General features: G+C 45.9%; 1 protein-coding gene across 1 annotated transcript in view; it reads left to right on the top strand.

Moving 5' to 3' along the window:
• The first annotated feature begins 2,512 nt into the window (after positions 1 to 2,512).
• LARP6 (La ribonucleoprotein 6, translational regulator) overlaps positions 2,513 to 26,211 on the top strand; it is a 62,211-nt gene continuing 38,512 nt past the window's right edge. Inside the window, exon 1 of the mRNA XM_073586944.1 lies at positions 2,513 to 2,941. Within this exon, the coding sequence (XP_073443045.1) occupies positions 2,709 to 2,941 (233 nt within the window). The 5' untranslated portion in view covers positions 2,513 to 2,708. The remainder of the gene's footprint in view (positions 2,942 to 26,211) is intronic.

The raw sequence follows: 26,211 nt of genomic DNA, 5'->3' as shown, positions 1-26,211 counted from the left end.
CGAAGCCTCGTCCATCAGCGTCCGTACACACTAGTGCCAGTCCAGTACAGAACCGCATCCATCAGCGTCCGTACACACTGGTGCCAGCCTAGTGCGGAGCCGCGTCCATCAGCGTCCGTACACACTAGTGCCAGTCCAGTACAGAACCGCATCCATCAGCGTCCGTACACACTGGTGCCAGCCTAGTGCGGAGCCGCGTCCATCAGCGTCCGTACACACTAGTGCCAGTCCAGTACAGAACCGCATCCATCAGCGTCCGTACACACTGGTGCCAGCCTAGTGCGGAGCCGCGTCCATCAGCGTCCGTACACACTGGTGCCAGCCTAGTGCGGAGCCGCGTCCATCAGCGTCCGTACACACTGGTGCCAGCCTAGTGCGGAGCCGCGTCCATCAGCGTCCGTACACACTAGTGCCAGTCCAGTACAGAACCGCATCCATCAGCGTCCGTATACACTGGTGCCAGCCTAGTGCGGAGCCGCGTCCATCAGCGTCCGTACACACTAATGCCAGTCCAGTACAGAACCGCATCCATCAGCGTCCGTACACACTGGTGCCAGCCTAGTGCGGAGCCGCGTCCATCAGCGTCCGTACACACTAGTGCCAGTCCAGTACAGAACCGCATCCATCAGTGTCCGTACACACTGGTGCCAGCCTAGTGCGGAGCCGCGTCCATCAGCGTCCGTACACACTGGTGCCAGCCTAGTGCGGAGCCGCGTCCATCAGCGTCCGTACACACTGGTGCCAGCCTAGTGCGGAGCCGCATCCATCAGCGTCCGTACACACTGGTGCCAGCCTAGTGCGAAGCCTCGTCCATCAGCGTCCGTACACACTAGTGCCAGTCCAGTACAGAACCGCATCCATCAGCGTCCGTACACACTGGTGCCAGCCTAGTGCGGAGCCGCGTCCATCAGCGTCCGTACACACTAGTGCCAGTCCAGTACAGAACCGCATCCATCAGCGTCCGTACACACTGGTGCCAGCCTAGTGCGGAGCCGCGTCCATCAGCGTCCGTACACACTAGTGCCAGTCCAGTACAGAACCGCATCCATCAGCGTCCGTACACACTGGTGCCAGCCTAGTGCGGAGCCGCGTCCATCAGCGTCCGTACACACTGGTGCCAGCCTAGTGCGGAGCCGCGTCCATCAGCGTCCGTACACACTGGTGCCAGCCTAGTGCGGAGCCGCGTCCATCAGCGTCCGTACACACTAGTGCCAGTCCAGTACAGAACTGCATCCATCAGCGTCCGTATACACTGGTGCCAGCCTAGTGCGGAGCCGCGTCCATCAGCGTCCGTACACACTAGTGCCAGTCCAGTACAGAACCGCATCCATCAGCGTCCGTATACACTGGTGCCAGCCTAGTGCGAAGCCTCGTCCATCAGCGCCATTTCGTCCATCGTCCATCGTCCATCCATTTCGTCCATCAGCTATTTCGTCTTATTTTGCTTTAATTATTGTATTGTTAGCGTTGTTACTTATGACTTGTGTTTTGAAACTGTTAAACTGTAAAGCGCTGCGGAATATGTTGGCGCTATATAAATAAAGATTATTATTATTATTAGTGCGGAGCCGCGTCCATCAGCGTCCGTACACACTAGTGCCAGCCTAGTGCGAAGCCTCGTCCGTACACACTGGTGCCAGCCTAGTGCGGAGCCGCGTCCATACACGCTAGTGCCAGTCCAGTACAGAACCGCATCCATCAGCGTCCGTACACACTGGTGCCAGTCTAGTGCGGAGCCGTGTCCATACACACGGGTGCCAGCCTAGTGCGGAGTCGTGCGGAGCTTCGCACTAGGCTGGCACCAGTGTGTACGGACGCTGATGGATGCGGTTCTGTACTGGACTGGCACTAGTGTGTACGGACGCTGATGGACGCGGCTCCGCACTAGGCTGGCACCAGTGTGTACGGACGCTGATGGATGCGGTTCTGTACTGGACTGGCACTAGTGTGTACGGACGCTGATGGCCGCGGCTCCGCACTAGGCTGGCACCAGTGTGTACGGACGCTGATGGATGCGGTTCTGTACTGGACTGGCACTAGTGTGTACGGACGCTGATGGCCGCGGCTTCGCACTAGACTGGCACCAGTGTGTACGGACGCTGATGGATGCGGTTCTGTACTGGACTGGCACTAGTGTGTACGGACGCTGATGGACGCGGCTCCGCACTAGGCTGGCACCAGTGTGTACGGACGCTGATGGATGCGGTTCTGTACTGGACTGGCATTAGTGTGTACGGACGCTGATGGACGCGGCTCCGCACTAGGCTGGCACCAGTGTGTACGGACGCTGATGGATGCGGTTCTGTACTGGACTGGCACTAGTGTGTACGGACGCTGATGGACGCGGCTCCGCACTAGGCTGGCACCAGTGTGTACGGACGCGGCTCAGTTGTGCAGTTTGCAGCGCATCCAGCAGAGGGCGCACACGTCGCGTTCTGGTGTCTCTACATGGCGCGGCCGCACCGCCTTCTGGCTGAGAAGAACTTGCTGAGGGCTGCGGATGGCTGGTGGGAGAGGAGGAGGAGGAGGACGTCTCTTCCTCTGGTTGGAGGGAGGAGGAGGTGACCAGAACCGTGTTCTCAGCAGCAGCAGGAAGGGCTATAACGGGCTGCAGTGTGTGGCAGTGCCAGCGCCCGCTCCTCGGAGGGTCTGGCAGGCTCTGCATTGACACCTACCCTGCCCTGAATCTCCATCTACGAAGGAAGCCAATGTCTCAGTCTGTGCAAGCCACGGACGTCCTGTCATCGCCTGCACCCGGTCCTCGCGGCGTGGACTCACCTGCGGGGGCAGTGCCAGTGGGGAGCGGATGGGACCTGGGCACCCCGGTGCAGATCAGGGTGGCCATAGAAGCCGCCGAGGAGGATGACACTGTGGATTATAGAGGGGGCCTGGAAGGAGGGAGCTGCAGCGAGGATGACTTCAGCCGCGGCGACAAATACAGGTACTGGCAGCAAGGGGTTAATGCCCAGAGGGCGGCGAGGGGTTAAACCCACGGAACGACCACACTCCCCCGTCTCAGATATTACACGTGGAGCCCGGTCACGTACAAAACTTGCGCGATGTCATTGTTGCATCACTCATTGCATGCGACTTCTTCATAAGGATGGAGGAAAGGAGCCTGGTCCTGCCCAGCCTGCCCCCTTGTACTGCCTGTCCTCCCATCCAGGTGTCTCTCCCCCCCGTCCTCCCGTCCTGGTGTCCCCATCCTGGGGTCCCCTGTCATGGTCTCCTCCCATCCTGGGGTCCCCTGTCCTGGGGTCCTCCCATCCTGGGGTCCCCTGTCCTGGGGTCCTCCCGTCCTGGGGTCCCCTGTCCTGGGGTCCTCCCGTCCTGGGGTCCCCTGTCCTGGGGTCCTCCCGTCCTGGGGTCCCCTGTCCTGGTGTCCTCCCATCCTGGGGTCCCCTGTCATGGTGTCCTCCCATCCTGGGGTCCCCTGTCATGGTGTCCTCCCATCCTGGGGTCCCCTGTCCTGGTGTCCTCCCATCCTGGGGTCCCCTGTCCTGGTGTCCTCCCATCCTGTTGGCCCCCTGCCATGGGTTAGTGTCTGCCTATGATGACCTTATACTGGTGATGGGTTGGAGCCGGCCCCTCTGTCACCACTGTCTGCCCTTCCTCCAGCAGTGACGCAGGTGCCAGCTGACAATGCCCTGTGAATGACAATGCTGGCTGCACAGGGGTCATCATGCCAGTATCAGACATGGCCGCTCTGTTTTCGGGACATGACATTTACCATCTGTGGGTAATCTGTAGGATGTCGCCACCATGGGGAAAACTGAAAAGCTTAGGAGCATCATAATTTCATTCTATGCGAGCACCAAATAAGATTTCCTAAAATCCTGGTCAGAAGCATGCGACGCCTGCTCCGGGTGTAGCCCAGCTAGGACCACGGTGGTCCCTACTGGGGGGGGGCATATACTGGGGATTAGGGCATGTGTGATCCTATATGGAGAATATAAAGGAAAGCTTGTACAGAGCACATGGATTGTATCCAGATCATGCTTCAAAACAATGTATGCTCTGGAAAAGCAGATCTCGTGGGGTGAGACGAGAATAGCGGATCTTCACTTCTCCCAAATAAGAGCATGTTCACACGTCAGATCACGGCTCGTTACCACAATTAGGCTAAGTTCACACGTACCGGAACTCTCGCGGAAATTACCGCGAGAATTCTGGAATTCCATTCCGCGGGAAAATCGCATTTTATATTCCCGCGATTTTCCCACGGAAAAACTAGCATTTTCCAAGCGATCTGGAGCATCGCTTGGAGAACTGATTGACAGGTTGGTCACACTCGTCAAACATAGTGTTTGACGAGTGTGACCAACTTTTTACTACTGAGGCCGCCTATGCAGCATCAGTAGTAAAAGATAAAATGCAAAAAAAAATAAAAAATGGTGTTATTCTTACCTTCCGACGTCCCGCGCAGCCGTTCCCAGTAATCCTTTGCGAAAATGCCCGCGATGACGTCCGTTCTCGCGGGATCGCGATGTCTCGCGGTAATTTGCGATGACGTGGCGCGAATGACCTCCGCAAAATTAATGAGCATGCTGCGTTTTTTACCGCGAAGCAATTCCGCCGCGGTAAAAACCGCAGCATTAGCACAGCATTGCGGAATCCCATAGGAATGCATGGGATGCTTATTTTTCGCGGCAAAATCGCGCGGTTAAAACCGCCGCGGAAACGTGAAAAAAACGCCACTTGTGAACTCAGCCTTACAGTCACATCACACTGATACAGTGCCTTGAGAAAGTATTCGGCCCCCTGGAACTTTTCAACCTTTTCCCACATATCATGCTTCAAACATAAAGATACCAAATGTAAATTTTTGGTGAAGAATCAACAACAAGTGGGACACAATTGTGAAGTTGAACGAAATTTACTGTTTATTTTAAATGTTTGTGGAAATTCAAAAACTGAAAAGTGAGGCGTGCAATATTAATCAGCCCCTTGACTTAATACTTTGTTGCGCCACCTCTTGCTGCGATTACAGCTGCAAGTCACTTGGGGTATGTCTCTATCAGTTTTTTACATCAAGGGACTGAAATTCTTGCCCATTCTTCCTTGGCAAACAGCTCGAGCTCAGTAAGGTTTGATGGAGATCGTTTGTGAACAGCAGTTTTCAGCTCTTTCCACAGATTCTCAATTGGATTCAGGTCTGGACTTTGACTTGGCCATTCTAACACCTGGATAGGTTTATTTGTGATCCATGCCTTTGTAGATTTTGCTTTATGTTTGGGATTACTGTCTTGTTGGAAGACAAATCTCCCTCCCAGTCTCAGGTCTTTTGCAGACTCCAACAGGTTTTCTTCAAGAATGGTCCTGTATTTGGCTCCATCCATCTTCCCATCAATTTTAACCATCTTGCCCTTCCATGCTGAAGAAAAGCAGACCCAAACCATGATGCTGACACCACCATGTTTGACAGTGGGGATGGTGTGTTCAGGGTGATGAGCTGTGTTGACTTTACGCCAAACATATCGTTTGGCATTGTTGCCAAAAAGTTTGATTTTGGTTTCATCTGACCAGAGCACCTTCCACATGTTTGGTGTCTCCCAAGTGGCTTGTTGCAAACTCTAAACAACACTTTTTATGGATATCTTTGAGAAATGGCTTTCTTCTTGCCACGCTTCCATAAAGGCCAGATTTGTGCAGTGTATGACTGATTGTTGTCCTATGGACAGACTTTCCCACCTCAGCTGTAGATCTCTGCAGTTCACCCAGAGTGATCATGGGTCTCTTGGCTGCATCTCTGATCAGTCTTCTTGTTTGAGATGAAAGTTTAGAGGGACGGCCGGGTCTTGGTAGATTTGCAGTGGTATGATACTCCTTCCATTTCAATCTGATCGCTTGCACAGTGCTCCTTGGGATGTTTAAAGTTTTGGAAATCAATTTGTATCCAAATCCGGCTTTAAATTTCTCCACAACAGTATCACGGACCTGCCTGTTGTGTTCCTTGGTCTTCATGATGCTCTCTGTGCATCAAGCAGAACCCTGAGACTTTCACAGAGCAGGGGCATTTATACTGAGACTTGATTACACACAGGTGGATTATATTTATCATCATTAGTCATTTAGGAGAACATTGGATCATTCAGAGATCCACAATGAACTTCTTTCTGGAGTGAGTTTGCTGCACTGAAAGTAAAGGGGCCGAATAATATTGCACTCCCCACTTTTCAGTTTTTGAATTTCCACAAAAATTTAAAATAACCAATAAATTTCGTTCAACTTCACAATTGTGTCCCACTTGTTGTTGATTCTTCACCAAAAGTTTACATTTGGCATCTTTATGTTTGAAGCATGATATGTGGGAAAAGGTTGAAAAGTTCGAGGGGGCCGAATACTTTCACAAGGCACTGTATGTTCTGGCAGCAACTCGACTGCACATGCTGGATGTATACGTATACTCGACGGTGGCAGCAGCTGGAGTTGTAGTGTGCTCCAATGTTTGTGTACTCACCAAATACGCAATTTTTTAAGAAATAAGGCTTGTTTCACACTAGCGTATGGAGGAGGTGTGGAGGGCTGCGTAGTTCCTCCATGAAGCTCCGCCCACTGTCGCGCCTCCTCCGTTCAGCTCCGCCTATGTCTGCATGCGGCCTGCGTACCTATCTTTAACATTGGGTACGCAGGCCGTGCTGATGTATGTGGATGCCTCCACATGCGTTGTTGTCACGGTGCGGCGACCTGCGCCGAATGCAACGTGTTGGATTTTGTTGCGGTCGCCGCACCGTGAAAGCGATGCATGTGGAGGCATCCACATACATCAGCACGGCCTGCGTACCCAATGTTAAAGATAGGTACGCAGGTCGCATGCAGACTTAGGCGGAACAGAGTGGAAGAGGTGCGGCAGTGGGTGGAGCTTCACAGAACTACGCAGCCCTCCGCAGCTCTGCCGAAAGCTAGTGTGAAACTAGCCTAACTCAGTATAAAAAAAAAAAAAAAAAAAAAAATCACAACAAAAAAATTCCTAAGAGATCCGTTTAAAAGAAAACGTGGCACCTGATTTGTGCTGCCCAAACCGTGACCAGCACGGATCAGTGCCTGGCTGATTGTTGGAGCATTTCAGAGAAAACCTAGTTTAGAATAGTGTAAAGATCCCGGCAGCTAGTTGCTGCTCCGGTCTGTATTCTCCTAGAGGTGATTGACAATGGGATGAAACTGACGGAGGAGACACAGATTAGATATTAGAAAAAACTTCTTGACAGTGAGGGTGATCAGAGTGGAACAGGCTGCCACGAGAAGTGGGGAGTTCTCCTCCAATAGAAGTCTTCAAGCAGAGGCTGGACAGACATCTGTCTGGGATGATTTAGTGACTCCTGCTTTGAGCAGGTGGTTGCACCAGATGGCCCAGGAGGTCCCTTCCAACTCTACCATTCTATGACAGGTCTTTCCCATGTATGTAAATAGAGAAGAGATATGTAAATCAACCAGACGTGCTGTGAAAAGCAAGTGACACATCGCTGGAATCAGGGTCTCTGTCTCTACATCATGCTGCTCTCAGATTAGTTGGCAAAATCCTCACAACAGATTACCTTTAAACACTTTATGTCAATAAAAACCTGAAATGTCCAAAAGTGAAAACACATGATCAGTTTTCTAGAGAAATTACTGGGAAGATTCTTTTGAGCGCTTTTCCTGGCGTATTTCAGAGTAGATTTCTTGAAAAAAACCAGAGAACACGCACGTAGTGTGAACACACCTTTGGTATGTTTCTGTAGAAAGCGTGCATCCAAGAGAACCTGTCAGCATGACTGCAGTAGTGAAACCAGTGTCTGGCTGCAAGGCCTCAGTAACACAAATGGTAGTAATCTGATGAGCCAGCGCAGAGAGGCCTCATGAGATAAAGGGATTGAGGGTGTGCCACGGCCCCAATACACTTCCAGGCTACCATCATTTGTACGCGGCTTCAAAGTTTGAGGTTTAGCGTCGACGCGTACAGAATAGGTACCATCTTCATTGTGTACTGTTGACCTATTCAGACACATCGCTAGTTTCAGTAGCCCAATCACACATGGACTCTGAAATCAGTCTCAAGTGCAACATAGTACAGTTGAAAAAAATATGCACATGCCCATCAAGTTTTCCTTAAAGGATTATCTGGGTTTTTTTTAGACCAACTTACAACTTTAGGAAAGACAGGCCATCAATGTAAGATTTGTGGTCATATTCTCAGCTGCTCCCCGTGGCCTTGGTACTACATCTTCATCCTATGCAAACTTCTAAAATGCCAGCATGCACTGTATATGATATATATATATATATATTTTACACACACACTGTATATAGCATTGTACCTTCGCCCCCTCGGGGGCAGAGTCGGTCCCCCACCAGCCTCATATTGAGCCATCCATTAGTTATATGTTATTAATGGTTACGTTCTGATGACTTTTCCTGTCTTCTCTTATGTACATAAAGTCTAAGCATTGTGGGAGGTCTGCAGTTTTGTTATAGAATATTAAACATAGGTTCTGTTTAAACAGAACCTATGACAAATTACCGTAATTCTCTTTTTCCCACCCAACATCAAGTAAACATTATTTTTTGGGCACATGATCCAGAAGGTCATCTTCATCCAGACTTTTACCTGTTCACAGCCCATACCTGAATCCATCCGAGTCCAGAGACGACCTTCTCTGTGAGCTGTGCTCAATGGTAGAACCATCCGGACCCCTAGGTATAATATATGGGTGTGGGTGGAAGACTTCAGTCCAGTCACCGCAGCTCACAGAAGATTGTCTACACAGGAGAAATGAATGGCAAGCTGTCAGCGTGTTAAATCCTCCCAAGAAACCCACAACAATGCATATACAATGCAGCTCAGATTGTGGCCCTCACACCTCCACTGGTTCCACGGACTAAAACCAGTGGAAGGTCTTAGGGCCACGTTGCCAGACTGAAAACTCCATGTAGACAGCAGTAAGATAGCAAAACAAATATCCTACCAATTGGGACCATAGAGGTCCTCTTCTCTCCCATTCACAATCCATACAGGAATAAACCATGGCTTCAGCTTTCTTGATTGTAGCTTATATGTTTCCCTTCTCCCATAGTCTAGGTAGGATGACTATGGCAGCACTTCCCCGTTTCTATTTCTTTCCTTCATCCGCTCCTCACTTAGTTGATAAGATTTTTACAGACATGGCCCCACAATGGGCCATTAATAGTTACTCACCCCCTACAGTTCTACCTCTTACTCCTGAACATTAAAAATATATGTGAGCAGCCACCAGATCCGATCAGGCATGTCTGACTATATGGTTGAATGCACCACTGTCCTAAAGCAACCTTTGTGGAGACCGGAGTCTGCGTTAACAGCATGTGCCACCCATACTGGCCATGCTGCCTGTGATTAGCTTACAATGGACCACAGTTACCGATGCAATGAGTGCTAGGCTGAATCCACGTTTCATGACCCGTGTATGAATAGCAGTGCTGGAAGAACATGGGGTCATGCAGCAGGTTCTTTATTAGCCTCTTATCCGTTTTTTTTTTTGAGAGCCCCCTTAATGGTTCTTAGTGGGCATCTCGTGCGCGCTCATCACTTTTTAGATCCGCACTGACTTTCATGCTCTTGATGTACACATGTTACTTACACAGTGGAGCCATAGTGCATGTCTTCTTCACTCTGCCCATGAAGAAACTGAATAAATAGCTGCACCAGCACAGCAGTATCAAACCACAGCTGTCCAGACCTTAGTAGCCACCATTTGTAGCCATAGTATTTTACCAGCTACCCCCTGGCTGTTTGTCTTTACAGTCAGTGTTCCTGACCTTCAGACATGTTGGATATAAGGGACCACAGATTGTTGCAGTGCGGGAATCCATGGCTGACATGGGGTTATATTTAGGTTCCTGTTGGCACGTACCTCCTGTGCGGGAGCGTTCTCCATTCTAGCTTTCATAAATAAGGCGCAGAGCATATTCCCATTGTTAGGTTGGTATAAGAGAGAGCACTGACGATAGAAAGTGGTGGTAAGCATATTGCACATCAAATCAGCTTCCCTTTTTTTGCGCAACTTTTTTTGAATTACTATCAAAGAATATTCCACATTTCCACAATGCTGCTGCAAGTCTTGGATTCTGCACAGCATAAAGTAGGTGTGTCAAAGGGTATAAAAGGCAGATGTCAGACTTGATGATGTTGTTGTACTTACTTTGAGAAAAAATCTGTGTCAGAATAAACTGTACAATACTGGTATAAAAAGAGCATTTTAGGAGTCCAGATATAGAGTGAAATAGCTCATGCATACAAGTATATTCAGTCTCCGGCGTCCTACACTGACTGCTAGCTGCAGCTTGTACTGAGCAGTGTGAGATCTCAGCCGCAGGAGGGGCACTGAGGAGCTGTCTATTGGGCAAGGTGAGCAGAGATTAAGTAAACCTTCAAAAGACTTACTTAGCCATTTTGACCGATTTTCAAAGCGAGTACCACATTTTCATCAGGTCTAAAACATCTAATTACTCATGTAGGCAAATCATGGTGTTAAGTCCAGTGACAGAAGCAAGATAAGATCACCATAGGGATACTGCTTTCTGAATGTATCCAGAGACTGGTACTCAGAACTGTGAGGCATTTTAAAGGTCACATACATCACTCAAACTATCCATAGCTTTTGCAAATTATCAAAACCTGTCTTCATAAAATCAGTAATACCGATGGTGTTCAGCTAGTTTTTTGGGTGTGCCTCCACATTCAACATACGAATCTACAATATGCCAATAATTACGGATATATCATCCATAAAGGGGATAGGTCACTTGCTAGGCTGCCTTCACCTGACAGAGCTGACACAGAGACAGGAGAAGCCAAGGCGAGGGGCTCGACAGGGGTCTAGTGGTGCCTGCAAACATACGTTAAAGGCTCCCCTTGTGGGTTCCAGTTAATGTCGAAGTTAGGTCCCCAAACAGAAGGATATATGAAGGATGTGACCGGACAGAGGATTAAGCATCAATGGTCCTTCGTGGCTTCCACAAAATGGAAGGGTATCGAAAAGAATCTGTGATGTTTGCGACAAAGGTGCCATCACACAGTCTATGTAGTAGGAGTATCTACATTGCACTGGTGCTCAGTAATTCAGCCCCTCTATGTTTTGTACTGTGCACCCTAGAGGCCAGTGATTGGCTGCAGTGGTCACTGGCATGTCATTGGTGCAGCGAAATAAAGAAAAGATTGACGTGGAGGATCTGAATGGAGGTACTGGAGCGGAGGAGGACTTGTCAGATGAGTAAATGGTTCTTTTCATATTTTTTAGTATTTTTTTCTCCCTTTAACCATTATTTTCCTAATCTTGTAAAACCCCTTTTAAACTTGGAATCTCCGCTAAAACATTATTTTTTATATATGGAAAATCCCTTTAATTCTTTGTTCTCCTTTTTCCAACTCTGATCTGAAGGATTAGGTGGTAGGGTTACATGGCCTCAAGAGCAAGTAAACTATAGCTTAAAGAGGAGCAGGCCAAGAAGCGGCTTCATTCGCTTGATCCATGTCATTTGCATGTATAACTAGCATCTTCTTGGGATGAACTACAGCGATCGCCAGTATTTAATCACAGGCTGTCTTTTGTCAAGCCGCCAGTTGGAGAGAATTATTGATCAGTACCTTATTCGAGATCTGGCTTTTAAACAAATCAATGGTGGTGCATGGCTGCACGCAGACAAGATTATCTTAATTGCCAGCTATTTCTAATTTATTGAGCAGGCCGAAATGCTGAATTGCTCTGATTTCTATCTGATCACTTTCCACAGTAGATACAGCTTGTTGAAAAGACACTGATTATGGGTGCATATACGGTACCTTCCCTGATGGAGTAAGAATGAGTCAAGATGGGAGCGACACTAACGTCCCGATTCATCAAGAATGGCGTTTTGTATGCCAGACTTGATTCAGAGTGGACAGGTGTCAAATGCATTAAAAAGCATGAGCCTCTAGATCAGTGGTTCCCAAACTCCATAGTGTTACACATGTGAGAGAATTCCTGATGCCTTGATGATCGTTCCATCACCTGTGAAATACTAAAGAAATCCTAAAAACATGACCTGTTGGGGTCCAAAAGGACTGGAGATTGGGAACCACTGCTCTAGATTAATTTCGGCACATGTTTCAGCTGTCATTTTTTACTTCAAGGAATCTTCTCCAGTCATGGGCTGGAACAGATTTCTGTCCTAAGTTACGCCATTTACATAGCATAAATGATGAATTTGCCATCTGTGCTTGGCCTCACCACAACCCACCTCTCAAACAGTCAGTAAAACAGGACTGGCGTAAAAATTTAGCAAAATTTCAAAACATTTTGATACCAGAATTTTGCCCAAATCGGCCAATAATTTTTGTAGAAAAAAAGGAACTATAGACAAATTCTTAACTGACATTTGTATGAACACCATAATGCTAACGGGATCATTGAGGACTTGACAATCAATAACCAAAATATTAAAATTTGAGAGTCCTCAGTGGTTGATACCTTTTAATGGCAACCAGAAAAAATGGTAAACTGCAAGTTTTCAAGACTACTCAGGTCTCTTCATCAGGCATAGAATAACAAAATCTGGAGCCACATATTTATGCACAAGAGGACACCGGAATAATGCAATAGATAAGACAAGTGACGTCAAGCAGAACTATCAATGTGGGACAGGGAGAAACCGTGGCCGTAAATATTGGAACAGTTCATAGATAAGGAGTGTCATAGTATTATTGTTCTGCGATTGAGGTCTGGTGAATGATTGTGATGCCCCCAAATGGTCTGAGGAGCATGATTACATTATTCCGGTGACCTCTTGTGCATAATAATGAGACTCTTCAGATTTTGTGTTATATTGAGCCTGATGAAGAGATCCGAGTAGTCTCGAAAGCTGCCATGTGTTACCATCTTTTCAGTTAGCCATTAAAAGGTATCAACCACTGCGGACTCTCAAATTGTAATATTTTTCTATCTACTGGCTAACACCATATATTTCTTCTTAATCAGTAACCAAAAATTTGTGATGGTGTGATGCCTAACAGGCCCACCAATAACCAAAAAGCTTCTCCATCAGCAGCCAGAACTAGATGTGCTAGTAGTACACAGCACCTCCATACATTGCTTACACTAAACAGACACTTGGCAGCGGCCATTAATTTACAGGGTTACTGTGTTCCACCCAAAACATCACTTATACCCAGGTGATGCCAGAGCAGATTTTAGCTGATCTATGGGGTTGTAAAGGTGTTTGACCCATACAGTGGAAGTAGAAAGTCCTGTATCCAGTGCTGCGGCCCTAAATTGGAAAAGGCAATCCACATTTGGAAAAAAAAAAAAAGTTAAAAAGGGGTTTTCCACTGTCCGCAAAGTAGACCCGAAATGTTTGCAGGCTTGTAAACTAACAAAGCCAAATGGTATTCACTTACCAACTTTCCAACCTTGGGTCTCTGCTACCGCAACGGTGATGTCATGTTGATAGTGCTCTTCACTGCCGAGCTCAGTGATTAGCTGCAGCGGTGATGCACTCTGTGGACTTGACATCTTGACTGCAGCCAAAACACAGATACTGGAGCAGCGATGTAGAGCCAGCGCTGGAGACGGAAAGGGTCTAGCTTTCTTATTTTATATGCCTGCAAGCTTTGCGGATGGGGAAAACGCCTTTAAGACATTTAATTTTCCCCAAAAATGTGTCAAACTGTCCTAAGAGTTTGAAAAGAAAGATGGAAACAGCCTCTATTGGATATAGATGTACCGATGCTCCGCTGCTTCAGGGGCTCTCCATAGAAATATTGTCTCTCTCCACTTTCACAGTGTTTCAGAATGACATATGCCCTTTATCGAAATATACCTTAAAACCCACTCATTCCTTCTACCTATAACAAAAAAGCAAAAAAAAAAAAAAAATCAACATTTACATTTAGGAGATAATGGCCTTTATTAGCCAAGAGACCTTTTTTTTAACCGGTGAATAAAAATAAAAGTAACTTGAGTGATGAGCTCCGCTTACACTTGGGCAGTGAGGAAATGACTACTCCATTTCCTTATACTCTATACAATGAATCTGGGTAAACTTTTCCTGTTATTGGTCACATTTGGAAGGGCACAATTAAAGTCACCATTTTCACCCTGTAAAAGGTCATTGCTAGCCATATTTTGGTGGGTAAAATCTGCTGTGAACAGACTAATTCATGTGGACCATTGTGGTAAGAATGCTAATAGTGGCTTTTAATAAAAGTTCATTGGGTTGTCTAGAGAAAAAAATAATACATAAATAAACTTTAAATGCAAAGTTAGAATATATTTTCTACTCTGCTGGTAGAGCCCGTCCATGGTACCGCAGCTTCATTTCTGGTCCTGTCCTCAACACAGAACCAAAGCAGTGTAATGAGACCCGGCTGACTGCGGGTTCTCTGTCCATGTGGTTGGCTGTAATAGAGGCGGACTGGTATAGCTGTTGACATGAGGTAGTCCACCCCTTTCAATAAATATTTCTCCCAAACATAATGGGTATACTGCCATGTTATATTTATGGAATAGACGTCTCCCTCGTTAAGGGATCTGATGGCCACGTAGTTGGGTACCTCACGTACTTATGATATGTGGCGTTTGCCAGCCTTTAGTTGGGCACATACACAAACGTTTTCGTGCTTGCACCTTTCTTGCTATAAAAGTCCAATCTTCCTTAATTGGGACTGCGGAGTGCAATGAATGGAGTAGAAGCCGCTCTTGAGCGCCACCTCTCCATTTAGGACAGGATTGCAAAACTCTGAAGCCCTGAACTTCAGGACTTCTTGCAGTCTACAACTTATAGCCTAACCAATGGGTAGGGAATAATTTGGGGTTTTTTTGCGGTATAACGCATTAGAAATATATTTTGGGGGCATTTAATTATTTTTTTTACATTTTTTTTGTATGGAGTATTTTTTTTTATTTTTAACCCCTTCACTACCAAGGGTGGTTTGCACGTTAACTCCCGGGCCAATTTTTACAATTCTGACCACTGTACCTTTATGAGGTCATAACTCTGGAACTCTTTCATGGATCCTGGTGATTCTGACATTGTTTTCTCGTGACATATTGTACTTCATGGTAGTGGTAAAATTGCATTCAAATAACTTGCGTTTATTTGTGAAAAAAACGGAAATTTGGCGAAAATTTTGAAAATTTCGCAATTTTCCAACTTTGAATTTTTATGCCCTTAAATCACAGCGATACGGCACACAAAAAACTTAATACATAACATTTCCCACATGTTTACTTTACATCAGCACAATTTTGGAACCAAAATTTTTTTTTGTTAGGAAGTTATAAGGGTTAAAAATTGACCAGCGATTTCTCATTTTTGCAACACCATTTTATTTTTAGGGACCACTTCACATTTGAAGCCACTTTGAGGGGTCTATATGATAGAAAATACCCAAAAGTGACACCATTCTAAAAACTGCACCCCTTAAGGTGCTTAAAACCACATTCAAGAAGTTTATTAACCCTTTAGGTGCGTCACAGGAATTTTTTGAATATTAAAAAAAAAATGAACATTTAACTTTTTTTCACAAAAAAAATACTTCAGGTTCAATTTTCTTTATTTTACCAAGGGTAACAGGAGAAATTGGACTGCAAAAGTTATTGTGCAATTTGTCCTGAGTACGCTGATACCTGATATGTGGGGGGGAACCACTGTTTCGGCGCATGGCAGACCTCAGTAGGGAAGGAGCGCTGTTTGACTTTTTCAATGCAAAATTGGCTGGAATTCAGATCGGACGCCATGTCGCGTTTGGAGAGCCCCTGATGTACCTAAACAGTGGAAACCCCCCAAGTGACCCCATTTTGGAAACTAGACCCCCCAAGGAACTTATCTAGATATGTGGTGAGAACTTTGAACCCACAAGGGCTTCACAGAAGTTTATAACGTACAGCGGTACAATTAAAAAATCATATTTTTTCCACAAAAATGATCTTTTCACCCCCAATTTTTATTTTTCCAAGGGTAACAGGACCCTAAAAGTTATTGTGCAATTTGTCCTGAGTACGCTGATACCCCATATGTGGGTGTAAATGACTATTTGGGCGCATAGCAGAGCTCGGAAGGGAAGCAGCGCCATTTGACGTTTTTGGCTAGAATTGAGATCGGACACCATGTCGCGATTGGAGAACCCCTGATGTACCAAAACAGTGGAAACCCCCCACAAATGACACCATTTTGGAATCTAGACCCCCCAAGGAACTTATCTAGATGTGTGGTAAGAACTTTGAACCCCCAAGGGCTTCACAGAAGTTTATAACGTACAGCAGTACAATTAAAAAATCATATTTTTTCCACAAAAATGATCTTTTCACCCTCAATTCTTATTTTTCCAAAAGTAACAGGACCCTAAAAGATATTGTGCAATTTATCCTGAGTACGCTGATACCCCACATGTGGGTGTAAACCACTATTTGGGCGCATGGCAGAGCTCGGAAGGGAAGCAGCGCCATTTGACGTTTTTGGCTGGAATTGAGATCGGACACCATGTCGCGTTAGGAAAGCCCCTGATGTACCAAAACAGTAGAAACCCCCCACAAATGACACCATTTTGGAAACTAGACCCCCCAAGGAACTTATCTAGATGTGTGGTGAGCACTTTGAACCCCCCAGTGCTTCACTGAAGTTTATAACGTCCGGGCGTGAAAATAAAAAAATCGTATTTTTTCCACAAACATGATCTTTTAGTCCCCATTTTTTTTATTTTCCCCAAGGGTAACAGGAGAAATTGGACCACAAAAGTTGTTGTCCAATTTGTCCTGAGTACGCTGATACCTCATATGTGGGAGAAAACTACTGTATGGGCACACGTCTGGGCTCGGAAGGGAAGTAGTGACGTTTTGGAATGCAGACTTTGATGGATTGGTCTGCGGGTGTCATGTGCGTTTGGAGAGCCCCTGATGTACCTAAACAGTGGAAACCCCACACAAGTGACCCCATTTTGGAAACTAGACCCCCCACGGAGCTTATCTAGATGTGTGGAGAGCACTTTGAACCCCCAAGTGCTTCACAGAAGTTTATAACGCCTGGGCGTGAAAATAAAAAAAAACATTTTTTTCCGCAAAATTATATTTTTGCCCCCAATTTTTTATTTTCCTAAGGGTAACAGGAGAAATTGGACCCCAAAAGTTGTTTTGTAATTTGTCCTGAGTAGGCTGATACCACATGTGGGGGTAAAACACTCTTTGGGCACATGGCAGAGCTTGGAAGGGAAGGAGCACCATTTGACTTTTTCAACGCAGAATTGGCTGGAATTGAGATCAGACGCCATGTTGCCTTTGGAGAGCACCTGATGTGCCCAAACAGTGGAAACCCCCAATTATAACTCCAACCCTAACCTCAACACACCCCTAACCCTAATCTGAGCCCTAGCCCTAACCCTAGCCCTAACCCTAGCCCCAACCCTAACCCTAGCCCTAACCCTAGCCCTAGCCCTAACCCTACCCCTAGCGGGAAAATGGAAATAAATACATTTTCTTTTAGTTTTATTATTTTTCCCTAACTAAGGGGGTGATAACGGGGGGTTTGATTTACGATTTATGGCGGTTTTTATGTTTGGCGGCTGTCGCACGCTAAAAGACGCTTTTTATTGTAAAAATAGTTTTTGCATCACCACATATTGTGAGCTATAATTTTTCCGTATTTTGACCCACCGAGTAATGTGAGGTCTTATTTTTTGCGGGACGAGTTGACGTTTTTATTGGTACCATTTTCGGGCACGTGACATTTTTTGATCGCTTTTTATTCCGATTTTTGGGGCGCAGAATGAACAAAAACCAGCGTTTCATGAATTTCTTTTGGGGGGGTGCGTTTACACCGTTCCGCGTGTGGTAAAATTGATAACGCGTTTTTATTCTTTGGGTCAGTACGGTTACAGCGATACCTCATTTAGGTCGTTTTTTTATGTTTTGTCGGTTTTTTGCAATGAAAACTATTTTATATAAAAAATAATTATTTTTGTATCGCTTTATTCTGCGAGCTTTAACTTTTTTATTTTTTTGCGGATGATGCTGTATGGCGGCTCGTTTTTTGTGGGACAAGATGACGTTTTCAGCGGTACCATGCATATTTATATGCGTCTTTTTGATCGCGCGTTATTGCACTTTTTGTTCGGTGGTATGATAATAAATCATTATTTTTTGCTTCGTTTTTTATTTTTTAAGGGGTTCGCTAAAGGGGTTAACTAATGGGACAGTTTTATAGGGCAGGTCATTACGGATGCGGCGATATCAAATATGTGTACTTTTATTGTTTTTGTTTTTTTTATTTTGAAAAAATGGATTTATTGGGGAATATTTTTTTTTTTTTTTTTACTAATTTATTTAGCGATTTTTTTTAAATTATTTTTAACACTTTTTTTTTTTTTTTTTTTTTTTTTTTTACTTTTTACCTTGTCCCAGGTGGGACATCACTGTCCTGTGACAGATCGCTGATCTGTCACATCACAGATCACTGTGACAGATCAGCGATCTGACACAGGCACTGCTGAAGGCTTCCTCATGCCTGCGCTTTGCAGGCACTGAGGAAGCCAGCTTCCTCTGGCCCCCGAAGGCCCCCGTCGCCATCTTGGATTCGGGGGCCTGGAGGAAAGGAGCCCCCCGCAGCAGCGCTGCACATTGCGCTGCCGTGGGGGGCTCAGGGAAGCACGGAGGGAGCCCCCTCCCTGCCGATGCTTCCCTTTAACCCCCGGTACACCGCGATCGCGTTTGATCGCGGTGTGCAAGGGGTTAACGTGTCGGGGGCGGTCCGTGACCGCCCCTGACACATTGTGCCGGGTGTCAGCTATGATAATTAGCTGACACTCGGCCGCGATCAGCGGCGCTCACCAAGTGGGCGCCGCTGATCGCGATGACGTAATATTCCGTCCATGGTAATTAGGTCCATGGTCACATGGACGGAATATTACGTCAATTGTAGGTAAGGGGTTAATATCGCAATACTTAAGTACATGTAAGTCTAGTATCCTCTCTCCGACATCAGGATCCGAGGGACGGGATTGATTATTGAAAATGTTAAGTTAGAAAGAAAGGTCAATGGTAAATATAATTTCTCTCAGTATATCATGGGAAACCACCACCAAGAATGAGAGTTTATCTGCATCTGGCCACATAAAAGAAGCATCTCCTAGTAACAAGACTTCCGTCCACAGGTCCCAGTGGAATAGTTTCTTGTAATCCATTTAGATTGCCTGCACAGAAAGCTGGGCCACAGCTTTGTTTTTTTTATTCTTGATTTACTTAGTTCTCCCCTAAGTTTTTCCTTTGCCCCTTATACCTTCTTGTTCCTAAATGAAAACCTACAGTAGTTATCACCTGAATCACAAGGTTTTAAAACTTTTCATTTTTCCTGGTTCTGCAGAACTCTAAGGGTATGTGCACACGCTGCGGATTCTGCTGCTTGGCCTCTGCGGATCCGCAGACAGTGTACAGTACAATGTAAGTCTATGTGATTTACAATTCGCTGTGCACATGCTGCGTGTTTTTCACTGCGGAAAGCTGCGTTTTTTAATCCGCAGAAAGAATTGACATGTCAATTCTTTCTGCGGATTCTGCTGCGGTTTGCCACCTAATCCATTGTCCAGGTGTCAAACTGCAGGGGAAAACCGCAGGCCAATCCGCAGGTCAATTTACCGGCGGATCCGCACGGAAAACTCCGCTGGTGAATCCGCAGCGTGTGCACATAGCCTAACTGTAAGACCGGGATCACACATCCAAGAAACTCGGACGAGTCTCACATCTTAATATCAGAAGGTGCCGTGTTTTTTCATAATTTAATGTAAAAAAGAAAATAGTATAAAAAGATATTGTCCCCTAAGCTTGACTCAGTGGTGTGTATGTTTTTTTTTTTTTACTGTATTAATGCAGCCACTGGGGGCTGCCATCTTACCTCTCTGGCTGCTGAACGACACTTTCCATGCTCATTTATGGCAGTCCCTGGGCATAAGAGACAAGAGTCGGCTCCCACCCGTATCTGTATCATTGCAGCAGATGTGAACTGGGCACGCCTCTGTGCACAGCTCAATTCACAGCTGTAGGTGTGGCCAGGCGCCATTTTGTTAGAGCCCAGTGCTTTCCTTTTAGCTCCATTTGCACTCTATTGCAAGCCCTGGATGCTGTATTGTTCCAGCATAACAGGGCTTGGATGTTCACTCTGCACATACCAGCTGCAGGAGAGGATACAGGACCAGCTCCTGGAGACCGAGCTGCTCTTTCCAAAACACCCGACCAGCTGCTGCCCCTGCAAAACACTTGGCCATCTGCTGGACATCTAATCCTATCCTGTGTGATACTGACTGCGGAGCTGTGTATCTAATCCTCTCCTGTGTGATACTGACTTCGGAGCCGTGTATCTAATCCTATCCTCTGTGATACAGTCTGCTGGGCCGTGTATCTAAACCTATCCTGTGTGATACTGACTGCGGAGCCGTGTATCTAATCCTCTCCTGTGTGATACTGTGTGCTGAGCTGTGTATCTAATCCTATCCTGTGTGATACTGTCTGCTGAAATACTCTGTGCTGCTGTCACCCTGCTGGTTTTGTGTTTGATCTACATGGTGGTATTGTGTATGATCTATATGGCGGCATTATGTGTGAAGTATATGGCAGTATTATTTGAGAACCCTATGGCAGTATTATCTGCTAAATGGGGAACCATTGTAGGGTGGTTATGGCTGAGCACCTGCACACGGGTCAGGGGTAATAGTTAGGTGCAGTCAGGGGAGGGCTGGTGAAGCAGCTGAAGAGAGGGGTCTCATTTTTATCATTACTATATGGCTACATTTCCCCCATCCTGCTTCCCAGCATCACCCCGGACTGCGCCTGTCGCCTCGCTTTCACACATCGCCAAGACAGGATCTGAGGAGGGGAATGGGGTTTTTGTATGGAAAGTCTGGATCAGAACAGGCCATCAATCAGCAAAAATGTTTCCTGGATTTCTGTGGTGCTGTCACCCTGCTCCTCCCCCATATATCTCCCTCTGTGCCCCCCCATAGACCAGCACACTGCACTCCTGAAATACTCTGTGCTGCTGTCACCCTGCTCCCAGAATCCTTGCATCCTGCTATCCTCGGTGACCGAAGACCCCATTCCTCTCCTCAGATCCTGTCCTGGCGATGTGTGAAAGCGAGGCAACAGGGCCTGATATATGGTGGAAGGAGCAGGGTGACAGCAGCACAGAGTATTTCAGGAGATCAGTGTGCTGGTCTATGGGGGGCACCCTGTTCGGTGCCAGGGATTGTACATAGAGCGCTGTGTTTTATACACATGGATGGACCGTCTGCTTGTCTGCTCCACAGAAATCCAGGAAACATTTCGGCTGATTGATGGCCTGTTCTGATCCAGACTTTACATGCAAAGAGAGTCAGTAACTTTGCAGGCCCCATCAAAATGGCTGCTCACTGTGTTCCTAGATGTCATCCTCTCTTTTCCCTTAGCAAACACCCAGAAGGGGAGGAGAGGAGTGACACCACACCCATGTCAGCAGATTCCGCCCATAATTACTGCAGGGCAGTAATGTGAGCTAGTTGTACACTAGGTTTTTGTGCCAAATTTCAGTTGCTGCTCCCCCTAGTGTTAACAAGTGGAAATGCCAAACTTTTTAAAATTTTTCATATTTTAAAAAATTAAAAACAAATGATATTTAAGAAAATTGTAAACATTAATTCTTTACATTTTTTCAATTGCTGAAAAAAAAATTTTTGGATGGCACCTTCCCTTTAATATCCGGCACTGCCGCTAGCGCTCAGGAGCGGAGCATGCGGCTGCATGTATTGCTATGCAGCCGCACACTCCGATCCCAGTGCCGGCAGCATTGTCTGGTATTAAGATGTGAGAGTGAGACTCATCCGAGTTTCTCGCATGTGTGATCCCGGCCTTACAGTTAGAGTTCTGCAGAACCAGGAAAAATGAAAAGTTTTAAAACCTTGCGATTCAGGTGATAACTACTGTAAGTTTTCATTTAGGAACAAGAAGGTATAAGGGGCAAAGGAAAAACTTAGGGGAGAACTAAGTAAATCAAGAATAAAAAAAAAAAATAATAAAGCTGTGGCCTGGCTTCCTGTGCTTATTGGATGTAGCACGTCAGGTGATGTGTATTTGTGTAATGAGGGGGGGTGAGGCCTAAGGATACAATGCCCTTTATCAAGGTGCGCAGAATTAGTAGGCAGCATGTTTTTCAGAGAAAAATGGGGCAAAAAGATTTAACTGACATAAAAGTAAAAAATTCTTATAGAGGGATGCAGTACTGCTATGATATTGGGATGTGATCACAGAACTATGAAAGTTTTGTTGCAAATAGTCAACAGGGTTGTAAAAAACATGTGGAGAGAAAAAGACATAATAACTGCCAAAGATTTGAGACAAATCAAAAACATGATGCAACCAGGAACCAATTGTCCTGCAGTGCTTCCATACTCCATAACTCCAACCTCCCTGGAGTGCCCAAAGACATGACCAAGGTAAAGGAGGCTGAAACCACCAGTCATCAAGGCACAGAAGATGAAATGTCAAGACTGGGCCAAGAAACAGCTGGCAAACAGTAGAGACTTTGATGCTTGCGATGGAGCAGTGTTCTGCATAAAAATTATGGTTTTCTTGCAAGATGCAGACTTTAGCCTGTGCCACTGCTTGAAGAAAAAAAAAAAAGTCTTTTACAAACTAGCAGTAGGATTGGCAGTGGTTTTTGGGTCCAACTAGCTCTTTCCCTTTCCCACGTCGGGCGTAATAGTATGCCCACGTCGGAATCCATTCCTTTGATGTGGGCTCCAGCGCAGAGCCCACATGTTTTCCGACACGTCGGCTGTTTTGAACAGCTGACATGTGCCTCTAACAGCCGCGGGTGGAATCGCGGGGTTGGCATGACAACCAGAGGTCTCCAGCAGACCTCTATGGTTGTCATAGCAGGATTGCTATGAGTGTCGACTGGTGTTCAGAGCTCATAGCAAGTGAGCATTTCTGCTACATACAGGCAATCTGATCATCACCTGTATGTAGCAGAGCCGATCAGACAACTGCAGCTTCTAGTCTTCCATAGAAACTATTGAAGCATGCAAAAAGTAAAAAGATATAAATATATAAACGTTCAAATCATCCCCCCTTTCAAAATAAAATAAAAAAATATATATTTGGTATCGCCGGTTCCAGAATCGCCCCTGATCAATATAAAAAAAGAATTAACCCAATCACTAAACGACATACCGAGAAAAAAAAATTAAAATATCAGAATGTTTTTTTTTTGGTCGACGCTACATTGCAATAAAATGCAATAACGGGCGATGAAATGATTGTATCTGCAACAAAATGGAATCAATAAAATCGTCAGCTTGGTGCACAAAAATAAGCCCTGACCCAGCCCAAGATCATGAAAAGTGGAGACACTACGGTATCGAAAAATGGCACCATTTTATAATTTTTTTTAACCAAAGTTTGGATTTATTTTTACCACTTAAATAAAAAAAGAACCTACCTAGACATGTTTGGTGTCAATGACCTGGAGAACCATAATGACAGGTCAGTTTTGGCATTTAGTGAACATGGTTTAAAAAAAAAAAAAAAAAAGATCTTAGTGCGGACATAACCATTGGCGCATGTGCTGCTGCCCCCCAGGCAGCCATTTTCCCGGAGTCCACCGCACAGGAAGCCATAGAACTGTGGGGGCTCTGGCCTTTCACAAAATATAGGCAGAGACCCCACAGCAGCATCGGAGACGCCCACAGTGGCGTGCCGCACATCCAAACACCCCCTCATCCCAGCCTGCAGCAGCGCTCCAATCTTGCCACCTCCAGCAGTGACCCTGGGACTTCGCTTCACCGCAGCCACCACCCCCAGTAAGGCCTGTTTCACACATCCATTTTCCTGGTCAGTCTAAATCCGCCAAAATAGCGGAAAACGGATCCGCAAGCGGACTGACAGGAACGTGTGTCATCGGATTGGCGGATGGACGGATCCGGCGAAGGTGAAAATTTAAAGGAACCGCGCCTGGGAAAAAAGAAAAAAAAATACTGGCGATGTAGTGTTCTTTGGGAGCGGGCATACTGACGTGGGAGCTGTCATCGGGATGCCGCGGGCACTCGCGGGAGCAGCTGTCATGTCGCGGGCGGGATCTCGCTGGAGCGGTAAGGAGAGAGAGAATTTTCATCCAGCAGCGACATTTGCTTCAGGGTTAAAAGGGGAAAATGCGGATCCGGACAGCAAAAAAGCGTTGCATGGTCCGTTCGGTGATCTCAGCGGACGCCACAATTTTGGCGGATCCGCACAAATACGGACGATCATCAGTCAAAATCCGCCGATAATGAAAGTCAATGAGGAAAAAAACGGATCCGCAAATAAAAATGGCGGATCCGTTTTTTTGGGCAAATCGGCGGATCTTGACTGATTGTGAAAAACTGAAGTGTGAAACAGGCCTAAGCAATAAGACACATGGATTATAAGAAGCACCACCATTTTACTAAAGAAACAAAAAAAAAAGTTTTTTTCCCATTTTTCTCCTCAAAATTTGGGGTGCGTCTTAAATACCATATTTTGCAGATTGTAACAGCAAGTGCCACGAAGTCATACCGCCAACACATCTGATAAAGATAATGTGTCCGACCCTGTTACACTATCTACTGCTGGGGGCAGAATGAGGTAATATAGCGTCTATAGGAGGCAAATGGCGCATATTTTGCAAATGACAGCCCCTTCTATTGTTTTTACTTGGATTTTTCTGGCTGACAAATCGTGGTAAAAAAAAAAAAAAAAAAAACACCTTAAAAAAATATACCTAAGTAAAATTTGGTATGCGGTTTGGCGTGTTGCTTTTTCCACGTGAAATAAAAACAGCATCATTTTTACTATATGTGTTTTTCCAAATTGAACTTAGTAGGAAGCTTATGCAAAGGGTATTCAAAGAATTTTTTCATGTAGATTTTGGAACAGAACTTGCACTAGAAACCAGGTAAAAAAACAAACAAACAAAACGCCTTTAGTACAGGACTTCGAATACACAATTCTCATGCTTCTCGCAGGGCTGGCATTGCTCAGTGTGAGGGACGTGTTATATATGCTATGAGGCTATAAGTTTGGCTATTGTGATTTATACACGGACCAAGAGCATGACCACTGCACTGAACCATGACAGCCCTCCGTTCTCTGCAGGAGAAATACCCGACTGTCGTAACAAGAATGTCAGTAATATTGGGAGGGTGTCCGCTGCACAGAATGATGTAAAGCCAAAAGTTGTGCCCCTTAGTCCAGTTTTTGGGAAGGGACGAGCTACCATTTGGCTATGTTCCCAGAATGAGGAAATTTGTCATTCTCAGGCTATGTGCACACGTCCGGAATTCCCGCTGATTTTTGCGTTTTTGCCGCTGCAAAAACGCATAAAATAAGCAACCCATTGTATTCAATGGCATTCCGCACATGCTGTGCTAATGCTGCGTATTTTTCCGCGGCAAAATCGCATCGCGGAAAAATACGCAGCAGGCTCATTCTTTGTGCGGAATCGCGGGAATTCCACACATATAGTAATGCATTGTTCCGTTTACTTTCCGCATGTGGCTATGCCCACCATGCGCAAAGTAAGCGGAAAATGTGCGGATGGTACTCACGGTCTGGAGGAGAGGAGACTGTCCTCCAGGCCCTGAGTACCATATCCCTGTAAAAAAATAGAATGCAAATAAAAAATGGTGATATTCTCACCTTCCGGCGTCCCACGCAGCATCCCCAGGCCTCAGCGATGCCTTGCGACAATGACCTTTGATGACGCAGCGGTCTCGCGAGATGCTACGTCATCAAAGGTCATTGTCGCAAGGCATTGCTGGGAACGGGACTTACCGGGACCATTGCTGAGGCCTGGGGATGCCGGAAGGTGAGAATAGCACGATTTTTTAAAAATTATTTTTAACTTTATATCTTTTTACTACTGATGCTGCATAGGCAGCCTCAATAGTAAGTTGGTCACAATTGTCAAACACTATGTTTGACGAGTGTGATCAACCTGTCAATCAGTTTTCCAAGCGATGCTACAGATCACTTGGAAAACGCTAGCAATTCTGCAAGCTAATTATGCTTGCAAAACTCTAGTTTATCACGGGAATTACGCATGCAGAATTCTAGCTTATTTACGGCTGCAGGGAGTTGCGGAATTCCCGCAGAAATTTCCACGGCAATTCCGCAACATGGGCACATAGCCTCAATGTATGTAATCATTGTAGAATATTCCCGATATTCACCATGTGAATTCTTAGCA

This window comes from Dendrobates tinctorius, unplaced genomic scaffold (assembly GCF_039654945.1).
Source record: "Dendrobates tinctorius isolate UK_male_01 unplaced genomic scaffold, ASM3965494v1 ptg000097l, whole genome shotgun sequence".
In the NCBI taxonomy this organism is placed as follows: domain Eukaryota; kingdom Metazoa; phylum Chordata; class Amphibia; order Anura; family Dendrobatidae; genus Dendrobates; species Dendrobates tinctorius.
This window is presented reverse-complemented; position numbering and strand designations above follow the sequence as displayed.